This window comes from Lepisma saccharinum, chromosome 17 (assembly GCF_977018435.1).
Source record: "Lepisma saccharinum chromosome 17, izLepSacc3.1, whole genome shotgun sequence".
NCBI classification, from domain to species: domain Eukaryota; kingdom Metazoa; phylum Arthropoda; class Insecta; order Zygentoma; family Lepismatidae; genus Lepisma; species Lepisma saccharinum.
Window position 1 is genome coordinate 11,413,950 of NC_139245.1, and position 17,447 is coordinate 11,431,396.

The following is a 17,447-nucleotide window of genomic DNA, read 5'->3' on the forward strand; positions in this document are numbered from 1 at the left end:
CAATGGGGTATGCAGTCGACCTCAGTCACGCGACGTTCGTGACCCGAAACACGTAATGAAATATGTCTTCCTACGCCAAGGAAGGTAATCGCAGGATTACCGGGATCAATAGAGCTGTAGATCTTTGCCGACGGCGACGTGCCTATCATTCACGCTGTGTTTCCTCTTGAAGATGTCTTCCTTCTCTTTAAGTGCATGTGCATTTAGCTCAATCATACGTGAGATTCTTTTTTGGCACACAACGGTGCACACTGGAAAGGTTTGTTATGTTATAGCCAGGGAAAGAATTTTAAGAATACCCCTACTATGGCCGGGATTCGAACACTGCAACATTGTTGTGAGCCAAGCACTCTACAAGATTTCTTTTCGGTTACAATAGATTTGAGCTATAAATACCAACTTGCACATGTGCATTTTGAGGCCTAACGCCCTTTGTATTCTGTTCTGGCAAATGTCACACTATTTGCGTGACGGAACTGGTTATTTTCATAAGCCAGAAACTTCCGTCATCGAGGAGATATGCCTCCAAACATCCCTATCACGGAAACAGCAAAATGTCCAGTCTTTATATAAAAGCTCAGTTCTCGCCCAGCCTAAGGATTTGCCATTCATGCTATCCTCTCTCGCACCCCATCCCCTTTCCCATCGCTCCAGGAGGTGTGCGAGATTTTAAGATTTCAAAAAGAAATAAAGAAAAAAAAGAACGCAGACTTGCGTGCGTCCAACAAAGAAGGATGGACGCCCAAGGAATCACGTGTCTCATGCAAGCTAGCCGAAAAGGAGGCTGGGTCCCTGCTTCATACCACAAGCGTATTCACATCTAGCAGAAACTAATCCACATTTCTCCCCCCCCCCTCCCCCCGAGGGCGTCGTAGTGTGCATTTCCTCCCATCGTCAATGCACGCAGTGATGGACAAAGATTTCCGGGCATTATGGTCCGAATTGATTCCTTCCACGGGACGTTTCGTGAAATGCCAATTTATATTTTCTGCCATTCTTTGTTACTGTCCTGTGGTGCGTGACAAATACGTCTTCCCTTTCCCGCCAAAACTTTGCGCCTATCTCGCGCGCCAACAGGAGAACCAATCAGATAGCTTCTAAGAAATGGGTAGCTGAAGCTGATTGGTTGTTTGACTCAAGTGCTCCCAGTTAAAGCAAAAGCTTTATCGGGAAAGGGAACTATGGCATAACTAAATGTAATATAGGTGTGATAAGTTTTGGAGCATGCCCCCTTTGAGAATTTTTATGCTGAAATATTGAGAATGGTTCTTTCTTCTTCATTCTAAAGCAATTCTAAATGTTACATTGTTCATTCATCAAAAACAATTTAAAATTCTTGATTATTTTTTTAATTTAAATGCAATCACAGTTTTGCTTTCATTCATTTAAAGAGAATAAAAGTTTTTCGATCTTTTATTCAATAATAAGTATCAAATTTGAATTATAAAACTTTTGTCTTTTTCTCAAGAAATATCAAATAAACATTTTGCCAGACGCTGCACTTTGATGTGCTTGGGGAGGTTCCCGACATTTTATCGGCTTGAAGTGTACATCAATTTGACCTGAAAAAATTCTTGCCTAAAACCATGAATTTCGACATTATATATATTATTTTAGTTCGTGACCGTCTGCTTGAGGAAAACACACAAAAACCAAAACAAGCAAACAAAAAAATGAGAACAGAATTGATTGTAAGATGCAAAAAAAAAAACTTAATGTTTGGCTCACGGGCGCGCTTGTGTGATGGAAACCATTCAGTTCGTGATTTTTTCCATTCATGAATGCGACTTTGTATGCATGAAACTTGCAGGAATGTGGAAGAGCAAAGCCATAATTGTCAGGCGAGCTTTTTTTATTGTTAGTTGCTTGACATCACTCAACAAAAGACGTGCGATTCACTCTCCTACCGTTTGGTTACATTCTCGTGTCAATAGCGTCTTTCTGCACGTTACAGTCCACGCAACGTTGCCAGTACATACAAAATATCGTTGTATATTTTCAATTATTTTCATCCAAATATTCATACTAAAGTCACAGCCTATTTCTTTGCAAATTGACAACACATTTAATAGGGAGCCAAACAATGTTTACTCTCTCTCTCTAATTTGCTCGATTGGCGCCAATGGGATTTGCCCTCCCCCCCCCCCCCCTTTAGCTACGACTCTTACTCTTTTATCTCTTCCCTACAGATGAAAGTACATTTTCATGCGTACCTTCTTTAGATGCAAAAACTTCAAACCAATACAATGCGTCGTATGTTAGTTGATGAGATTAGCTATTAAAAACAGCACAAAAAAAATCAGATTACGACCAACATCTGGCACACCTTTATTGTATATGATAATATGATGTATTATTTTGATGTTGATATTAATGAAGCAGCCTAAAGATTTTTCTCGAAGATTGGATATTTTATCTCTTTCTCTTCCATGTTTACTTTCGATGCACTGGAGAAGTTTTTATTTCACTGTAAATTTGCTTTTCTCTAAACTGCCTTGTGTGTGTAGAGATGTAAATTTTATTGTACTATTTCTTAACGCCATCTACTGTATATTTCACACAACACAGAAATAAAAAAAATAGCACCACAGGCAAATATTTTGTTATTTCTGATTAACATTATGCAATTGAGCATATTTTGTGGTTATTTGTTACCTCCTGAAAGCAGCCTAGAAACTGCAAACTCGATGTGTAACCATCTGAACTGCTAAGATTCTGGATTCGAGTCTCGGACATTGACGTTTCTTATGTGCATTCCCTCACGGTCTCACCGTGTTTCAGTGCCAGCCAACACATAAATGTTTCTTTCCGAGTGTCCACAAATTCCATCCAGTTATTACGCATCCACATCGTCGCGATTAGGCAGAAGAGACTGAAAATGATAGAAACATAAGCTTGAGTTTTTTAAGTTTTGATTTTAAGACCACTTTGTGAACAGATAGGCTAATCGGGACTGTACCTACAGTTTAGTGGGATCTGAAACGCTGTGTAATGTACCTCCGTCCCCCACCGAGTATAGACCCCGAAACCCCTTCATTACAAGACGACAACTTTACCACTACGCCATCGGGGAGGCCCTATAGAAATATAAGCAAATTACAATAAGTTATTTTGTCGAATTCATCCGCTTCGTCGCGATTAACCAGTGGTGGTAGAAAACCGACGCTAGATAATTGAAATTGCAAACAAATGACAAAAATGCCAGGCATCTCAGAAGTGAAATAATCAGTATTACCAGATCACCCAGTGTCCCTTCCTACCTCTTTTTTGCCGGAAGTTGTAAGGAATTGCCTGGCAACACAGTTTGGTGGGTGATTTGTGTGAATGGGAGAAGCCACGCCCCGAATTTGCGTGCGACCTTTCCAGACACGCCCTCGACACGGCAGCTCATTTAACTGCACCGACAAATCTTCCGTGTCCTGTTGTTGCACTCCCAGCAACCTGCGTGCAATGCCGTCCCTTTTTTGGTCCATTACAGTCACGTGACGTAGAGTTCTGTGTGTGTTTGTGTCACATTATCTCCTCCGTTGGTTTGCTGGTTTTTATTTTTTTTTACCCTCTATCAAACACGACTGTGTGATTACCCTTTTTTTTCCCCCTCACTGCGTGATGTTCCCGAGTTTGTCACCACGTTGCCTATCATTATGTGGCAGTTGTTGCTTTATCACAGTTTCTCGGATTCCGTTAGACCTTCTTGATGGATGCCAAAGGTTAATTTAAAGAGCAAGTAGACAACAGTAACAAAACCGGAAGTAACGTGTAGTGAAAATTACCAAAGCTTCATACTTTGTCACACAAGAAAATCGGCATTCCTTGCAGCAGTGAAGGCCTGACATTACGGTATTAATGAAAATCAGAACTGAATATGTAGTAAATACATTATTTCTCACGCAAATATATATACTTCCTTACTTTTAACATGTAATATAAAGTACCAAAAGAGTTAGGAAGGTACGTTTGAAGAGATTTTTTCTCCTCAAAACGTAGAAGAAAATGAAGTACATAAACTTCCAAAGTCCTGTTTTGTAGCTAGTGGTAAACCGAGAACTCAAGAAATTTTATTTCTGATAAAGTCATTAATGTATAGCTTTGTTGAAACGAGCAGTTCGCGTGTCATAAATTTGGCCACTCCTTTTCTCATCGTCTGGAATACTGAACCCCGTTAATATAAACCTGTTAATCTTCATGGTAGCATTGTAGTCTGTGGGTTGCATTCGCTATGAATATCCATAATTTGCACACAGTATATTGTACTTCAACTGTAGGTCCAACTCCGAGTATTCTGTGTATTTGGATTTCGAATGTCTCTAATGCTCAATTATTGATTCCAACTGTTGGAATTCGGATCACATGAGTGAAAAAACTCATTGTAATCTGTGGAAACTTCTGCTGCAAACAGTTAACTTTACTCGCAAGTTCTCGCAACAGTTCTAGACCAAAAGCTGATGTTCACAGATGCTTGGACAAAGTCAAGATATCGACAAGCAACAAAATGATCTTGATGTTAAAGTAACCCTCATTACTTGCAAGTATTAAAGAGTAGTATTGTCTGTAAAATTTAATAATTACATTAGATCATACATATCTAACTAAATGTAGCAAACCACTCGCAAATCCAGAAAACATGTGAAGGAATTTCGTGCAAGGCTGCAAAACTATTTTTTTTGTTTGTTTTCGACCCTGACTGTAGTAGATATTTAGCACAGATATGTATCAGATTACATAGTACGCATAAATCTTATTTTACTTATGACATTATATTAAATGACATTTTATTTATTAATCGACCGGATCAAGAAAGTGTGGGGCGTTACCCTCACACCCCCTATACGCCTTCATGGCGTGGTGCTATGCACAGGGGAACACTTTACCTTTTTTTTACCTTTTTTTATATGAGATAAAAATAGTTGTGTGTTCCTATTGAGAAAGGCTTGAATATTTCTAAAAATAACCACAAAATGTCTGATTTCCTGTTAAATCATTTCATATTTGTACTCGTGCACTTGTGTCTGTGTGTTTGTTATTTAATATATAACGATATGGTATCTTGTTGCTGTGTAATAATTATGGGAAATTAATGTTACTCATCTTTTTCTCATGCACGCATAATTAAGGATGAACCAGATAGGTGAGTATTTATTCCTCTTAGTTGTATCCAAATTGTACATCTAATATTTTTCGGAATGGAATTAATTTAGTTTTAATATACCTTTTAGTGTATGCACATTTATCTTGATCTAGTTAAATGTAGTATTTAAAAAATTGTATGAGAATAATACGTTTCTTACAGGCTTCATTAATATAAGCCTATATGCATAAGTTTACAATAATCTTTCTGTAATTGCAGATACGAAAAACAGCGTTGGACTCGTCGGTTGCATCGAAGAAGTTGCGCACAACGCCATAGCAGTGTACTGGAATCCACTGGAGAGTTCAGCTAAGGTAAGATAACATTAGAAGTTGTACAATTTTATCTTTCTTACTTCTCATAAGCACGAGAACGAATAATCAAGTAGGTACATAACAAACCGGACAATTAAAATTAAAATAATTGCCACAATATTGCACCTCCCATATTAATCCATGTCAAATCTATTTTTGTGGTTAGAACCGCAGGCATCTAGTGATAAACTGATTAAGATAATCATAATTCAAGAATGAGGAAGATTTGTATTACTAGTGAAAAAAAATAGTTAAAAACACAGTGATTCATTATTACAAACAAACTTCACAGAATAGTCAGCTTGAAGATTCAATTATTTTCTTGTAGTTTACGGTTATTACAAGCATAAGAAAACAGTTTTTCTTTGTGACGTTTCAGGAGAACACACGCTCCTTTCATCAGACATTTATTTTCATTTTGACTAAAGATACAGAAGATTCAAGTTGGCCGAGTAGACTTTCTAGTCTCGTACTAGATTTATCTGGTTAAACATTTCTGTTCAGGATTTAATTGAAATCGAAGCTCAAGTTGTTTGAAACGAGATATCAGATCTCGTGAATATGACCTTCATTTGCTTTTTTATTGTCAAAGAAACGCAGTGCTTCGTAAGCTTTTTCTGAGTTCGGTACTGTTTTCTATCATTTACGTCATCTTGGGTTTCTTTTCGCCCGATGTTCATTTTTTTCTAGTGGCTGTCAGGTTCTTGATCTCCAGTCGCGCGTTGAAATCACTAAATCCTCTTTGCAGAATATTAGCAGCAAGGATGAGTGACGCACATTTTTTCAGCGTCGATATGCATGAGTGCCACTTGTCATTTTTAAGCTCGAAAGAGGTTAACACGAAGGAATCGCTATCTATTTGACGTCAAATGTAAAAGACGTGCACATCACAATCTTTTCAGGCACAACCTTGAAGAGTGCAAGAACAATGGACGAAGCTTGAAATCAATTAAATATCAACAGCTATTGACGTAATAAGATGGTGAAATCGGAGCACTAACACGTAAGAATTCAAATAAAAAAAATGCTTGCTCTGAACTTTGATCTGGAAAGGGAGATAATCACTGGATGTTCATAACCTTGAGCTATGCAGAAGAGCATCTACCGGTTACAGAATACTGCTCATGGTAGTCTTGTGCTCATACATCGCAGTCTATGCTGTAAAAAAGGAGTTTAAAGGCCTGCAAAACAGCTTTTCGGACCCTCCTGCTCCTAATTACAAGCTACAGTAACATAAGTATGTCATTAATCCACCAAAATGGCCACATAATGTGTGTCGTACGTACACTTCTGCGATCTTTTCCTGCCTATTTTTTATCCCCTAAGTATCCAGTTCGCTCTGCGTGGTAGTAAATCATATATTCTCCTTGGTTCCCCCCCCACACAACTGATCACTTTTTACCTTCGGAACCGTCTTCCTTCGTTAGTATTCCTCAACACCCTTTCGCCAAACAGAATTAATTAACACCCGGAAATCCAGCACTCGGTTTCATCCTTTTCTTTTTTCACCCACAGAATGTGGTGTTATGTGCGTGCTCTCTTCTTATCGCCAACTGACATTTATTTATGCAAGTGTTTCAGATGATGTTTCAGACGCCTCGGGCGTCGTTTATGAATTCCGTGCGATTATATCATACCGTTTCTTAGAATGATTTCTTGTATGTAAGAAAAAAAGTGATCGTTGTTGCAAATTGAACAGCAGTAGTCTAAGTGGCACATTGAGGGCGGCATAATATGTAATTAGTACCAGTCAGAATTTGGAATTTGATTGAAATATGTAGACCAAGTATGTATGTATTCAACACGTTAATTTTGACCAATGGTAGAGCGCCGTAAAAAGGTATATGTAGATCTCAGCACCGAAGGTTCCAGGTTTGAATCCAACCATGATCATGATTGTTTGGTACTGTCCCATTGTCTCAATTAAAGAGAAAGAGAAAATTACGTTCAGCATAATATTGAATTCGATTTTTAATCACGTGTGTTCGCTGTAACACTATTACCACAATAAAATCTTAATACGTCTTAGAGTTCGAGCTTTCTGTTCAACACATTAGTCGGGAAATTAATCTGTAGTATTCCAATACATTTCTTCCCAACCAAGAAAAAAATATATTATCTTAAAAAAAATCATTATATAGTGATATTGAATTAATAATCAATCAGTCTACCGATGTAGTAACATTAGAAAAGAACAAAAATTATGACATTATGACAAATTTGCAGATAGAAGAGGAAAATAAACAGTTATAATTATGGGAACAAAATGAAGTAACAATCATAGGAATTTGCCTCCACGTGTAAACCGTAAAGTAGTTACAGCCTCCCCTCCCCCAACCCCCTCTCTGATTAAAATCATTATACACCATTGGAAGCAGCCCATCCATTTGCTTTCAAGTTAAGGTATGCTATCCAGTGAAAAAAAGCATGGCCGCGTAGAAAAACCGTGTAAGCTGGAAGGCTAAAGATGTTATCTGGGAAGTACAATGGAAACAAGATAGCAAGGCAACAAGGAATACTATATAACGTGTACAGATCAAGTGGAGGGAATGAAGTTTACTAAAAACAAAAGGTGGAGAAATGTGCTGATGTCATGCTCATGACAAGTTAATTTACCTTTCGTCTAATCTCCCCTGCTCTGTCCCTCTCTCTTCCTATCCCTACGTTTGATACGTACAAACATGCTTTACACGGATTGTATTCCCCATGGGATTTTATCCTCGGGTTCAACATGCGTGGTTGGTTGACTGGTGCCATGAAGATGCATGGGTCACGCACATAAAATCACTTGGTTCGTTTTTAAAAGGGAATTTAAGTATTTTCACATAAGGGCATGGATGGACATTATTAACTATTCACGCAACTAACTAGGTTTATATTGTTTTGCGTTTCTTTCCACTTGATCCTAAACAAATTATTATGAAGGGAATATTGTGATGGGAATATAGAATTTTTAACTTTCGAACAAATGGTTACATTTGCCTTGTGGGTATTATACCCGGGTGGGGTTTGCTTTCTCTTTGGCAGTCAGTCATATTTTGCCCTTTTACGTTTTCTTATAGAAAAATAAGCCAAGAGGAGTTATGACCTCATGCTCCCTTGGGAACATCACTGGCTGAATGTCCATAGAATGTCCAAAACATGTTCAAAAATGATCCACAGAATCTCCAAAACATGTTCAAAAATGATCCACAGAATGTCCACAACACATCCTTCCTGGATATCCTATGGATGTCCCCTAGACGGACGTATGGATATATCCAGGGGACGTCCTATGGATGTCTACTGGACATTCCGGGACATTCAATGGATATCCAGAATTTCGGCACGAATATCCAGAAGACGTCCATTAGACGTCTCCTGGATATTTGTGTGCTGTATGGGACTTCTCATCAAACAATTAATCTTCACAAATTTCATTCAATTCTGAAAAAAAAAATCAGTTATAAATTAATATTGTCCTTCCCAGCTGAGGAGAGACCGAATGGTAGACCATCATATACAACAATTTCTATAAATCGCTGAAACAAAGAGTTCTTGGGGCACTTTAAGTGAAATTTTACACACACACACACACATTTAATGCACAAAGCTTCATGAACTCAAACTGTGGTCTTTTATTCATTTGTTTTTCGCAACGTGAGGTTCAGGAATTGAATAATGACTGCCAACGAACGCTCTGTAACGTTCACACAAAGCAAATAAAAGTGAATGAAGTTAGTGATGGACAGCTGACTGAATCAGCTCCGAAAAGTGATTTATAATCAATGGTAACTTTCCAGCCGCAAAACATATGGCAAAATCAAGTAAACATGGACACCAAATACACTGAGTTGTTAAATTACCTTCTAGTAAACCTGCGAGTTCCATCAATATTTTGAATCGATTCACAATGAACATCATCACTACTTGCGTGCATATGTAAGCATCATCTGTGTGAATACATATTTGCTAGTCTGGTTCTAGATGTCTGTGTAGGAAGCCAATGCTTAGATCGTTGGAAGGATAAATTGAAACGTTCTCAAGCTTTGGTCATCGTGTGACAGCTACACCTCCGACTCATGTTCTGCTGTTAGCTCGCAGGCGATAAATTTAAAGGTGGTTGAACACCAGCTAAGCTGCAACAATAATTGTCCTGACTCAGCAGATATTTGGGCCGAATTGAATTTCAACCGCTGACAGGTCGCCTACCGAGTTCTCTTTTGGCCAAATTTGTCTGATACGTGATAAGTTCTCAGAACGAAATCTACCTATATAGTCTGTGCTTTAATGAAGGAGAGCTCCGTATGCTGTTGCAGAAAGTTCATACTAGCCTTGAAGGTTAACGGCTTAAAGATTAAAGTTTTCAAACATTTCCCTCCCCTAACCGTGTTTCGATATAAATGTGTGTGATTTGTGCGTTCGGCTGATAAATGAAGTATTTCTTGGTAAACGTACCTATTTATATGTCCATGGAATAAAGTTAATTGTCCATAATTATTCTATTTTTAATGCAATGTGAGTTTTAAGAGTTGAAACGAAACACCAAACAGAAAATTAATGAAAGCCATGGACATTTTGCCGAGTAACACTTGTGCATCGAAGTGTACTTTTAATTTGGCTTGGATTATATGTACATTCGAAAATACTTTAGAAGTAGCCAAAATAAGCATACCATTTGCACCCAAATTAGAAGCAAAATATAAAGTTTGTTACACCCTACATGCTGAAATTACAATTGCTGGAAAAAGAAAGTTGAAGTACGTGCATAAATAACAGTAGCTTATTATTAATAGTTGTACTCTAGAACTTGTGTATAAACGTTAATGTTTCAATGTTTAATGTGTCTCTTGAATCAAGTACAACGTAGTACCTATGCTTGGTTACTACGGTATACAGCAGCGGTGGCCCACCTTTTTTGGTTTGAGGGCTAATTTACATTTCAAGAATCACTGGCAGTCTACTTGTCTTATTAGACCTAACAACGAGAGCCTAAAAGGAAGCAAAGGGCCAATACTATAAAATTGACATTGATTATTTTATGTACGTATTTATTTATTTACTTATTTATTGACTGTTACAACAAAGCTCTTTTCCTTATACAACAGTTGAAAATACAGAGAGGTAGCCTAAGTAATAAAATGTTTTGTACATGTTGGCTGAACTCGTGGTTCTTCTAAAAGCATACGTGGTATATAATTAAGTGTGCAATATTAGACTTCCCTAATTAATTTGTACTATCTGCCCTCAATAACACCGAAGATTATAACAATAATACTCGTACTTTGAGTACTTTTTCACTGCATATAAACATGCAATTAGTTCTTTTTTTGTTACCTTTTAATGACCTGTAATGTGGCTTAAATTGTCCCTCAGTTACGCAAGAAAGTCGCAGTTGCAACAATAAAAAAGGTTAAAGAAAACTAGAAACAAAATTGTCGTAAACCAAACAAGTGGTAATTATTGTCAAATATACAAGCAGGTTTAAGAAAACAATACTTACACTCTTGCTAAACACTGTATTATTGTCGAGCAAAGTAAGCATTTCCTGCTGGGAGATTCACGACAAACGCATTTGTCATATATTCCTGGCTGCTATCTTGAAGGTACGAGTCATTTTCTTTTTCCCCACGTGCAAGATTGAACGGTAGCCGAATTAACTAATGCGACAGACTCCCTCCAAAGGTTAGGTAAGTGGTGGATGCGTCATGCAGGCACGTCTGCTGACAAGATTAATGCCCATTTCTGACCCATTCGACCTTCAGGTCCATCAACTGCCAAATATCAAAGGAAACTAACGAACGGCGCTTCCCCTTGTGCCTCACAGTCACATTATGTATCAATTTTTGCTGGACTATCTTCATGGTTTTCATTGAAGAACGTCGTAGGGAGTTCCGAAAACAGACTTGTTCTGACCACACAACTTCATTCAATTCTGCCTCAACTCTACAATCAGTAGCAGCCACCATTAATGGAGACGACGTAATTGTTGCCAAAGAGGGTCGATATAATTTTGCAGAAGAAAAAACAAATTAGCAACCAGTCGAAATATCTTCGCTGTTGAACTAAAAGATATGGTTATACCAAAAGAACCAAGATTACCATTGGTCAATTAAAAATGCGAAATTGACTAGCAATAAGCGTTCACTGGTAGTAGTCATTATTAATTGGACGAATTTTAACTGCCAATTATCCTTGGTTTCAAACCTGTACGGGATATTTTTTTGATGCGTTTTGCAATAATTGTTCATGATGTAACTGTGGATATTAGCCAAGTGCAACCAGTTTTTCTAATAGCTGCTATTTTTAGTTGATGCTCGTGACTGACACGCCCCTTTAAAAACTGAAGTTATATTTTATTGAAATCCGGTATCATTTTCGAATTTGTAAAAGGTAGGTGTTAATTTAACTGTTGCTTGAACACTAATATTTTCATGAACCAGCATAAAAATATTTTCCGTGATTTGGATGTGATCTGTCCACATCTTAAAATTCAAATTATCTTAGGAATTTCGCTGAAGAATTCACAATACAATCACTTCATATTTTACGGCACAGCACAACATTTTTTTAAAAAAATGTTGATTTCCGTGCAGCCTTTTTCATGAAATGTCAAACTTGGTAGCACAATTTTATCCACTACACTTTAAAGTAATCTATTCACATTTATTAAGGTGATTCAGCTGATTAAGTGCAGTTGAAAACAACCGTTAGGGCTAAAATAAATACTTTCGCAGTTTTAAATTGTAAATTTATCTTTAAAAAGAAAAGGAAACAAGATATAATACCAACTTGATTTCTGCCCTACTTGCCGCTAGCCACACCTTAACTGCCATTGAACACTGCTGTCAGTTCTCTACACTGCATTGACAAAGTAATGTTTTTTTTCCCCTTGCAGTCTGCTGGAAGTCCAGTTGCAAGGTATCCTAATAGTAGTAATAAAAGCCAGCTCCCAGTCGTCTGAAGACAGGTTTCATGCGGCCATTGTGGGCTGCAGCAGAAATTGATTGTCATGCCGCTTGCTGTAATTCCATCTTTGTTGTTGTCCAATGATCTCCGGTCAAATTAGCCAAGGGCTAAAATATCAAGATTAAGGAGGAAAACGAAGTCAATATGTGGTAGCGATAAAAGAAATAGACCAATTAGAAGCTGACAGGAAGGCAGACACAACAATGGTGCTGTGGTTTGATGTATGGTTGTGAGGCACCATGTTTAATTTCTCTCTCCACCCCTTGAAGGCGTGGTCGAACCACTTCCGCAGTCGTGATTCCAGAAAACATCTGCACATCCTTTCTTCTTTTTTGTCGCATAGCTAGCGAATTCTTAATACACCCATTAGTTTTCGTGTATTCAGGTTTGTGCACATCCCAAGTTTATTTGTAAATGGTTGAATTCCATTGTATAACGCTTCTTGGGTCAACTACCAAGTTCTTCCCTTTGAACTCTATCACGTAATATAGAAGAAAACAAGAAACTCTATTTTGATCGTTATAATTCCTGCCACTGCAGATGTTAACTTTTTTTGTTGTACACAAATGCTGCCGTAATATTCACATACAGTGGAGATTATACAAGAGTTGCAATGTCCAACTGCAAAATGCATCTCTGCAGACTAATTGTGTTCTATTGATTGTAAAGACAGGTTAGCAACTGTCGTGCTTGCTCCATTCTTTTTGTATCCTGGTCTGTTCTGTATGGCTTCAAGGGTTCATTCCTCTGCTGTGGCTACATATTGCCAAAGTGCTTGCTTACCCAGAAGAATCAAAGAGCGCTGTGGAACCGACAGAAATCTAAAGTTTGGCAACTGAAACACTATCCAGGAGAATTATTCTGGACCCTGCATTCATTTGCATTCTCTTTTCATTATATTCTTCATTACTTTTTCCTTTCATCCCACAATGTCATTACGCATGCATGGAAAGCTTTTATCATGAATAATGATGTTATTTTTTTCCCACGCACCCCATCAGCAGATTCTCATTAGGAGTTTATACTGTAATTCAATTGATGGAAAATAAGTTGCAGAGAACAGGAACAATTTTTTTGAAATGACTATAACAAAAAGACATGAAACTGACTTAGCTAAAGTATACCTGAAAATATTGAAGTTGTTACGTTACCAGGCTTTGTCGCAGTAAAATCTTCACTCCTTTCGCGGAGTACAACAAGACTTCAGACTTAGGATAATGTTTTAGACAGTGGATGAAATATTATAAGCATCCACACTATCTTATAGATTTCCTGTCGGTCAACACTAATAACCCCTTCCATTGAAATCAGTTCGATGTACTTTACACTTAAAAACAAAAACAGTGAAGTAGGTATTAAGAATATTAATCTCGAATAACCTTACTTCAATTACCACTTGTCAAAATTCCACAAAACATCATACATACGCCATAATATCTAAGCAACAACCATCTCTTTACAGGTTAGTCAATAACCATTTGTAATATTATACAAGAGAATTGACGTCATAGCATAAGTATTCTGTTTTAAATTCCACACTTTACATATTACTCTAGTTAGGCGGAAGAGTAACAAACTAGCTAACTTTTCTATTAACAAGACAGTGTGATTTCGAAGACTGGTGATACATTATCATTATTGTCTTTTTTTAGTATGTAAATAAATTTAAACCGTGTAACGGACTTTTCTACTTACTACATTGCAGACTCTGTAGAGTTATCTGCAATGCCTAGCTTACCTTTTTGAACCACACAGCGCAAATCGTTTTTCTGGTAAAGGAGTGTGGGAAGTAATAGATTACTAGGCGTTGTCCACTTAGGCAAGATCACTAGATCCTATGGATGGCCAATGACGTTATCCCACAGCTGACCTCCCTGCAGCAATGCCTCTTCCGTATGTATCTGGGTCTGTCGAAACTACATGATTAGAAGTCCCGCTATTTTCCTACGTGATTGTCCATGTTAAAAGCGTATTACTACAACTCTTCCTTAGATTTTTTGCAAAATGAACTAATACTTACACAATTTTAAAACTTTCACTTGTGGCTTGTCTTATATTTGAACGTAGTTCATCAGTGTTGTGTTATCTTTTAATTGTGGGTGTAGACAATATTACGTCACATTTACTTGGATTTATATAGTCCGGGACAAACATCATCGTCAGCTTTCCTTCGCCTCCTCCCCGATTGTACAATTTCAGCTACAACTTTTAGAACAAATTGTCAGACGGTTAGTTATATTTCTAATATTTTCCCCACATTTCAAATATACCCTTTCCACCCATTTTGTGGACCTTCTCAAAGCAATTATTCCCAGTGGATAGATACCCTTTGCAGATGAGGGCCCGGGACTGTATCCCCCCTCCCCTTCCTCACATCCGGGAATTCATACTTATATGATTATTATGGCTGCGAACGAATGAACAACTAACATCTTTATTGTGAAAGAAGATTTAAAACTCATTTCTGAAGTTAGCTATCCAAACGTTTAGATCATACCATTTTACATAATTATTACCAAATTAACACAGATTAACATTACTATGTTTGTGTTTTGAGGCAATAGTGTATATTTATATTCCTCGCGTTTAACTTAAGTAGGAGAATAGAGACGTGATATCTCGAAATAGAAATGTGCTTTTAAAAAAAAATATCTCAAGTTTTTGCCTCACTAAACTGTAGAGTAATTAGCTTCAAGAATGTGACTGATATGAATTTTCTTTCTTTCAGATAAACGTAGCGGTTCAGTGCCTTAGTACGGATTTCAGCAGTCAAAAAGGAGTTAAGGTAAGTTCCTTTTTATACATCGTCTTTTCTCATGCACATATACTGACAACTGACGAATGTCTTAGCCTAGCTTTGGTCTAAAATACCAAGGTTACATTAAGACCACACACACTGATGTGAATATTGAAGTAAAAAGCGATAAAAAAAGTGCTAAATCTGTCACGTAGCCAACTCTCTTGCGGCGTAATTCTTAGAATATTAGTTAATAATATAGTGAAACACTTCGAATGTTAGATGTGCTAAGATTACATAACACAAGCACTTACTTTGTGAAAAATAATAACTGCAAGGTATTATAAATATGTGAGCAGTAGTGAATTAATATAATCTTAGTTTGTTTGCACGAAATACCACACCTGGCCTCTGCTGTGCAAACCGCTGTCGATTTGTTTCTTGTAAAAGTGCATGCGAGCAGTAGGTTTTTCAGTCTTCTCGAGTTGCATTCGACAACAAAATGCTATTGTACAATTTAGCAGAATAACATGGCAATAAAACGAAATTAACCCTCGAGTTCAACGGTAAAAGAAATCAATTCTCTAGCATCCAGCTACTGCATGTTGTTTGATGGTGGTGCGTATCACGAGAGCCCCTATTCTTTGCCTGCAGGACTACCAACCCTTGAAACAGATTCGCACAGTGCTGCCAACTATAATTGCGAATTGTTTCAGCGTCAGCAGCATTTTGTACTTCTGATTTCTTATGTTTCCAATTATTAATTACACATGCAAGTGTTTTGGTTCAACTGGGTGAATATTGTGCCAGCTCTGTCTGTAGCATTTTTCACCCCACCATTTTTGTGAACTCTAAACAACGTAACATCGTGGTCCAAGCTCTGTTGCACAAAAGTGTTGATCCTAATATCCTTGTGGTTTCTTCTAGTGACGCACCATAAAATAAGCAAAGTCTACAAATACGACCGATACCTCGTAAATCATCAACGGATAGATATGCGCGATTAAATTTTGAGCAAGTTTATTGTGTCCATTTACGAAATGGACAATTTCTTCACTCCTGTAACAAATAAAATGTCTTAGCTTGGACGGCATTTGCCAAGTATGAAGATAACTTCAGCCAACAAATGTGCTGTGACAAGGTAACCCTTTTTTGTACACTATGACCATACTTCATTGTCGTCCTTATTCACCCTTGCAGCAATGTGCTGTTCCAATGTTTATCTCCTAACTTCCCATGGGGTATGAGGTATTTTGAAACCGAACAATGTATACCCGAAAGAGTATTGGGTACAAGAGAGAACATGAGCGGGAAATGTGGACCAATGAACTCAAGATCAGTGAACATGCAGAAAGATATAGGAAATTATTTAGAATCGGATGATCTATAGTCATTTTTAGCTAACAGAAGTCCAAAACCATTTTACGTATTGATTCCGTCCTGACTATAGCATATCTAGGGAATGGATATTTTGATTTGTTTGTTCATTGGGTTCTTTATTTATGTGACTCTCTTATGTCTTGCATCTGAAGATTAGAATGAGAATATGGAACATTTCTACAGCATATTTCCTTCTCACCGTTATTCAACTGATATCAAGTATGTGCATTATTCATTTTTGAAGGAGAGCCTCCCCGATGGCGCATTGGTAGCGTCATTGCCTTGTAACACCGGGTTCTGGGTTCGATACCCGGTGGAGGCACATGGCACAGTGGTTCGGATCCCGATTAGCCTTACTGTACATAAAGTGGACTTAAAACACCAAATCAATCAATCATTATTGAAGGAATTGTGTCCAGCACAACTAACTTCCAATTGCAACTTTTTGTGCAAAGCTTTCTTCAAGGCTGTTATGATTTAGGGTCGATATTTCAAACTGTGAATTGTTGCAAATTTTTCAACAAGAATGTCCAAATCTCTCATAGATTCATTCATGTTTATTAGAAGGTTTACTATTCATTAAAGGAATCTGAACGTTTATAATACCGTAAAGATTAAAAATACACCAGAAAAAAGCACATTTCTTTTTCAGACTGTGCTTAAGCCTTAGAATTCCTATTTCAGTAACTCACTACTACAACCACTATGTCGTTCCCATGACCAAAAAGATATTCCTTGAAGGCTTCCGCAGTGTGCATTCAGAATTGGCATGTCAATCTGCTTATCTATTTAACTTACACAAGTTCCTAATCATGGACAAGCTGGCAAAGGAGTCCTGTTCCACAGGGAACCCAACTTGGAAAGTCCAGTGCCTTATTTTTACTTAATCGCGGTTGGCACGCTGCGAAGAGTTTCAAGACAAAGGCAACTGCTTTGGAAA

The 17,447-nt window shown here is 37.6% G+C and overlaps 1 protein-coding gene across 4 annotated transcripts in view; it reads left to right on the top strand.

Annotated features, from left to right (window-relative positions):
* The window catches only part of grh (grainy head), a 446,442-nt gene that overhangs the window by 389,206 nt on the left and 39,789 nt on the right, over positions 1 to 17,447 (top strand). For all 4 annotated transcript variants that reach the window (XM_083138915.1, XM_083138919.1, XM_083138917.1 and 1 more), the window contains exons 7-8: positions 5,348 to 5,442; positions 15,119 to 15,175. In XM_083138915.1, coding sequence (XP_082995041.1) covers positions 5,348 to 5,442; positions 15,119 to 15,175 — 152 coding nt within the window. The remainder of the gene's footprint in view (positions 1 to 5,347; positions 5,443 to 15,118; positions 15,176 to 17,447) is intronic.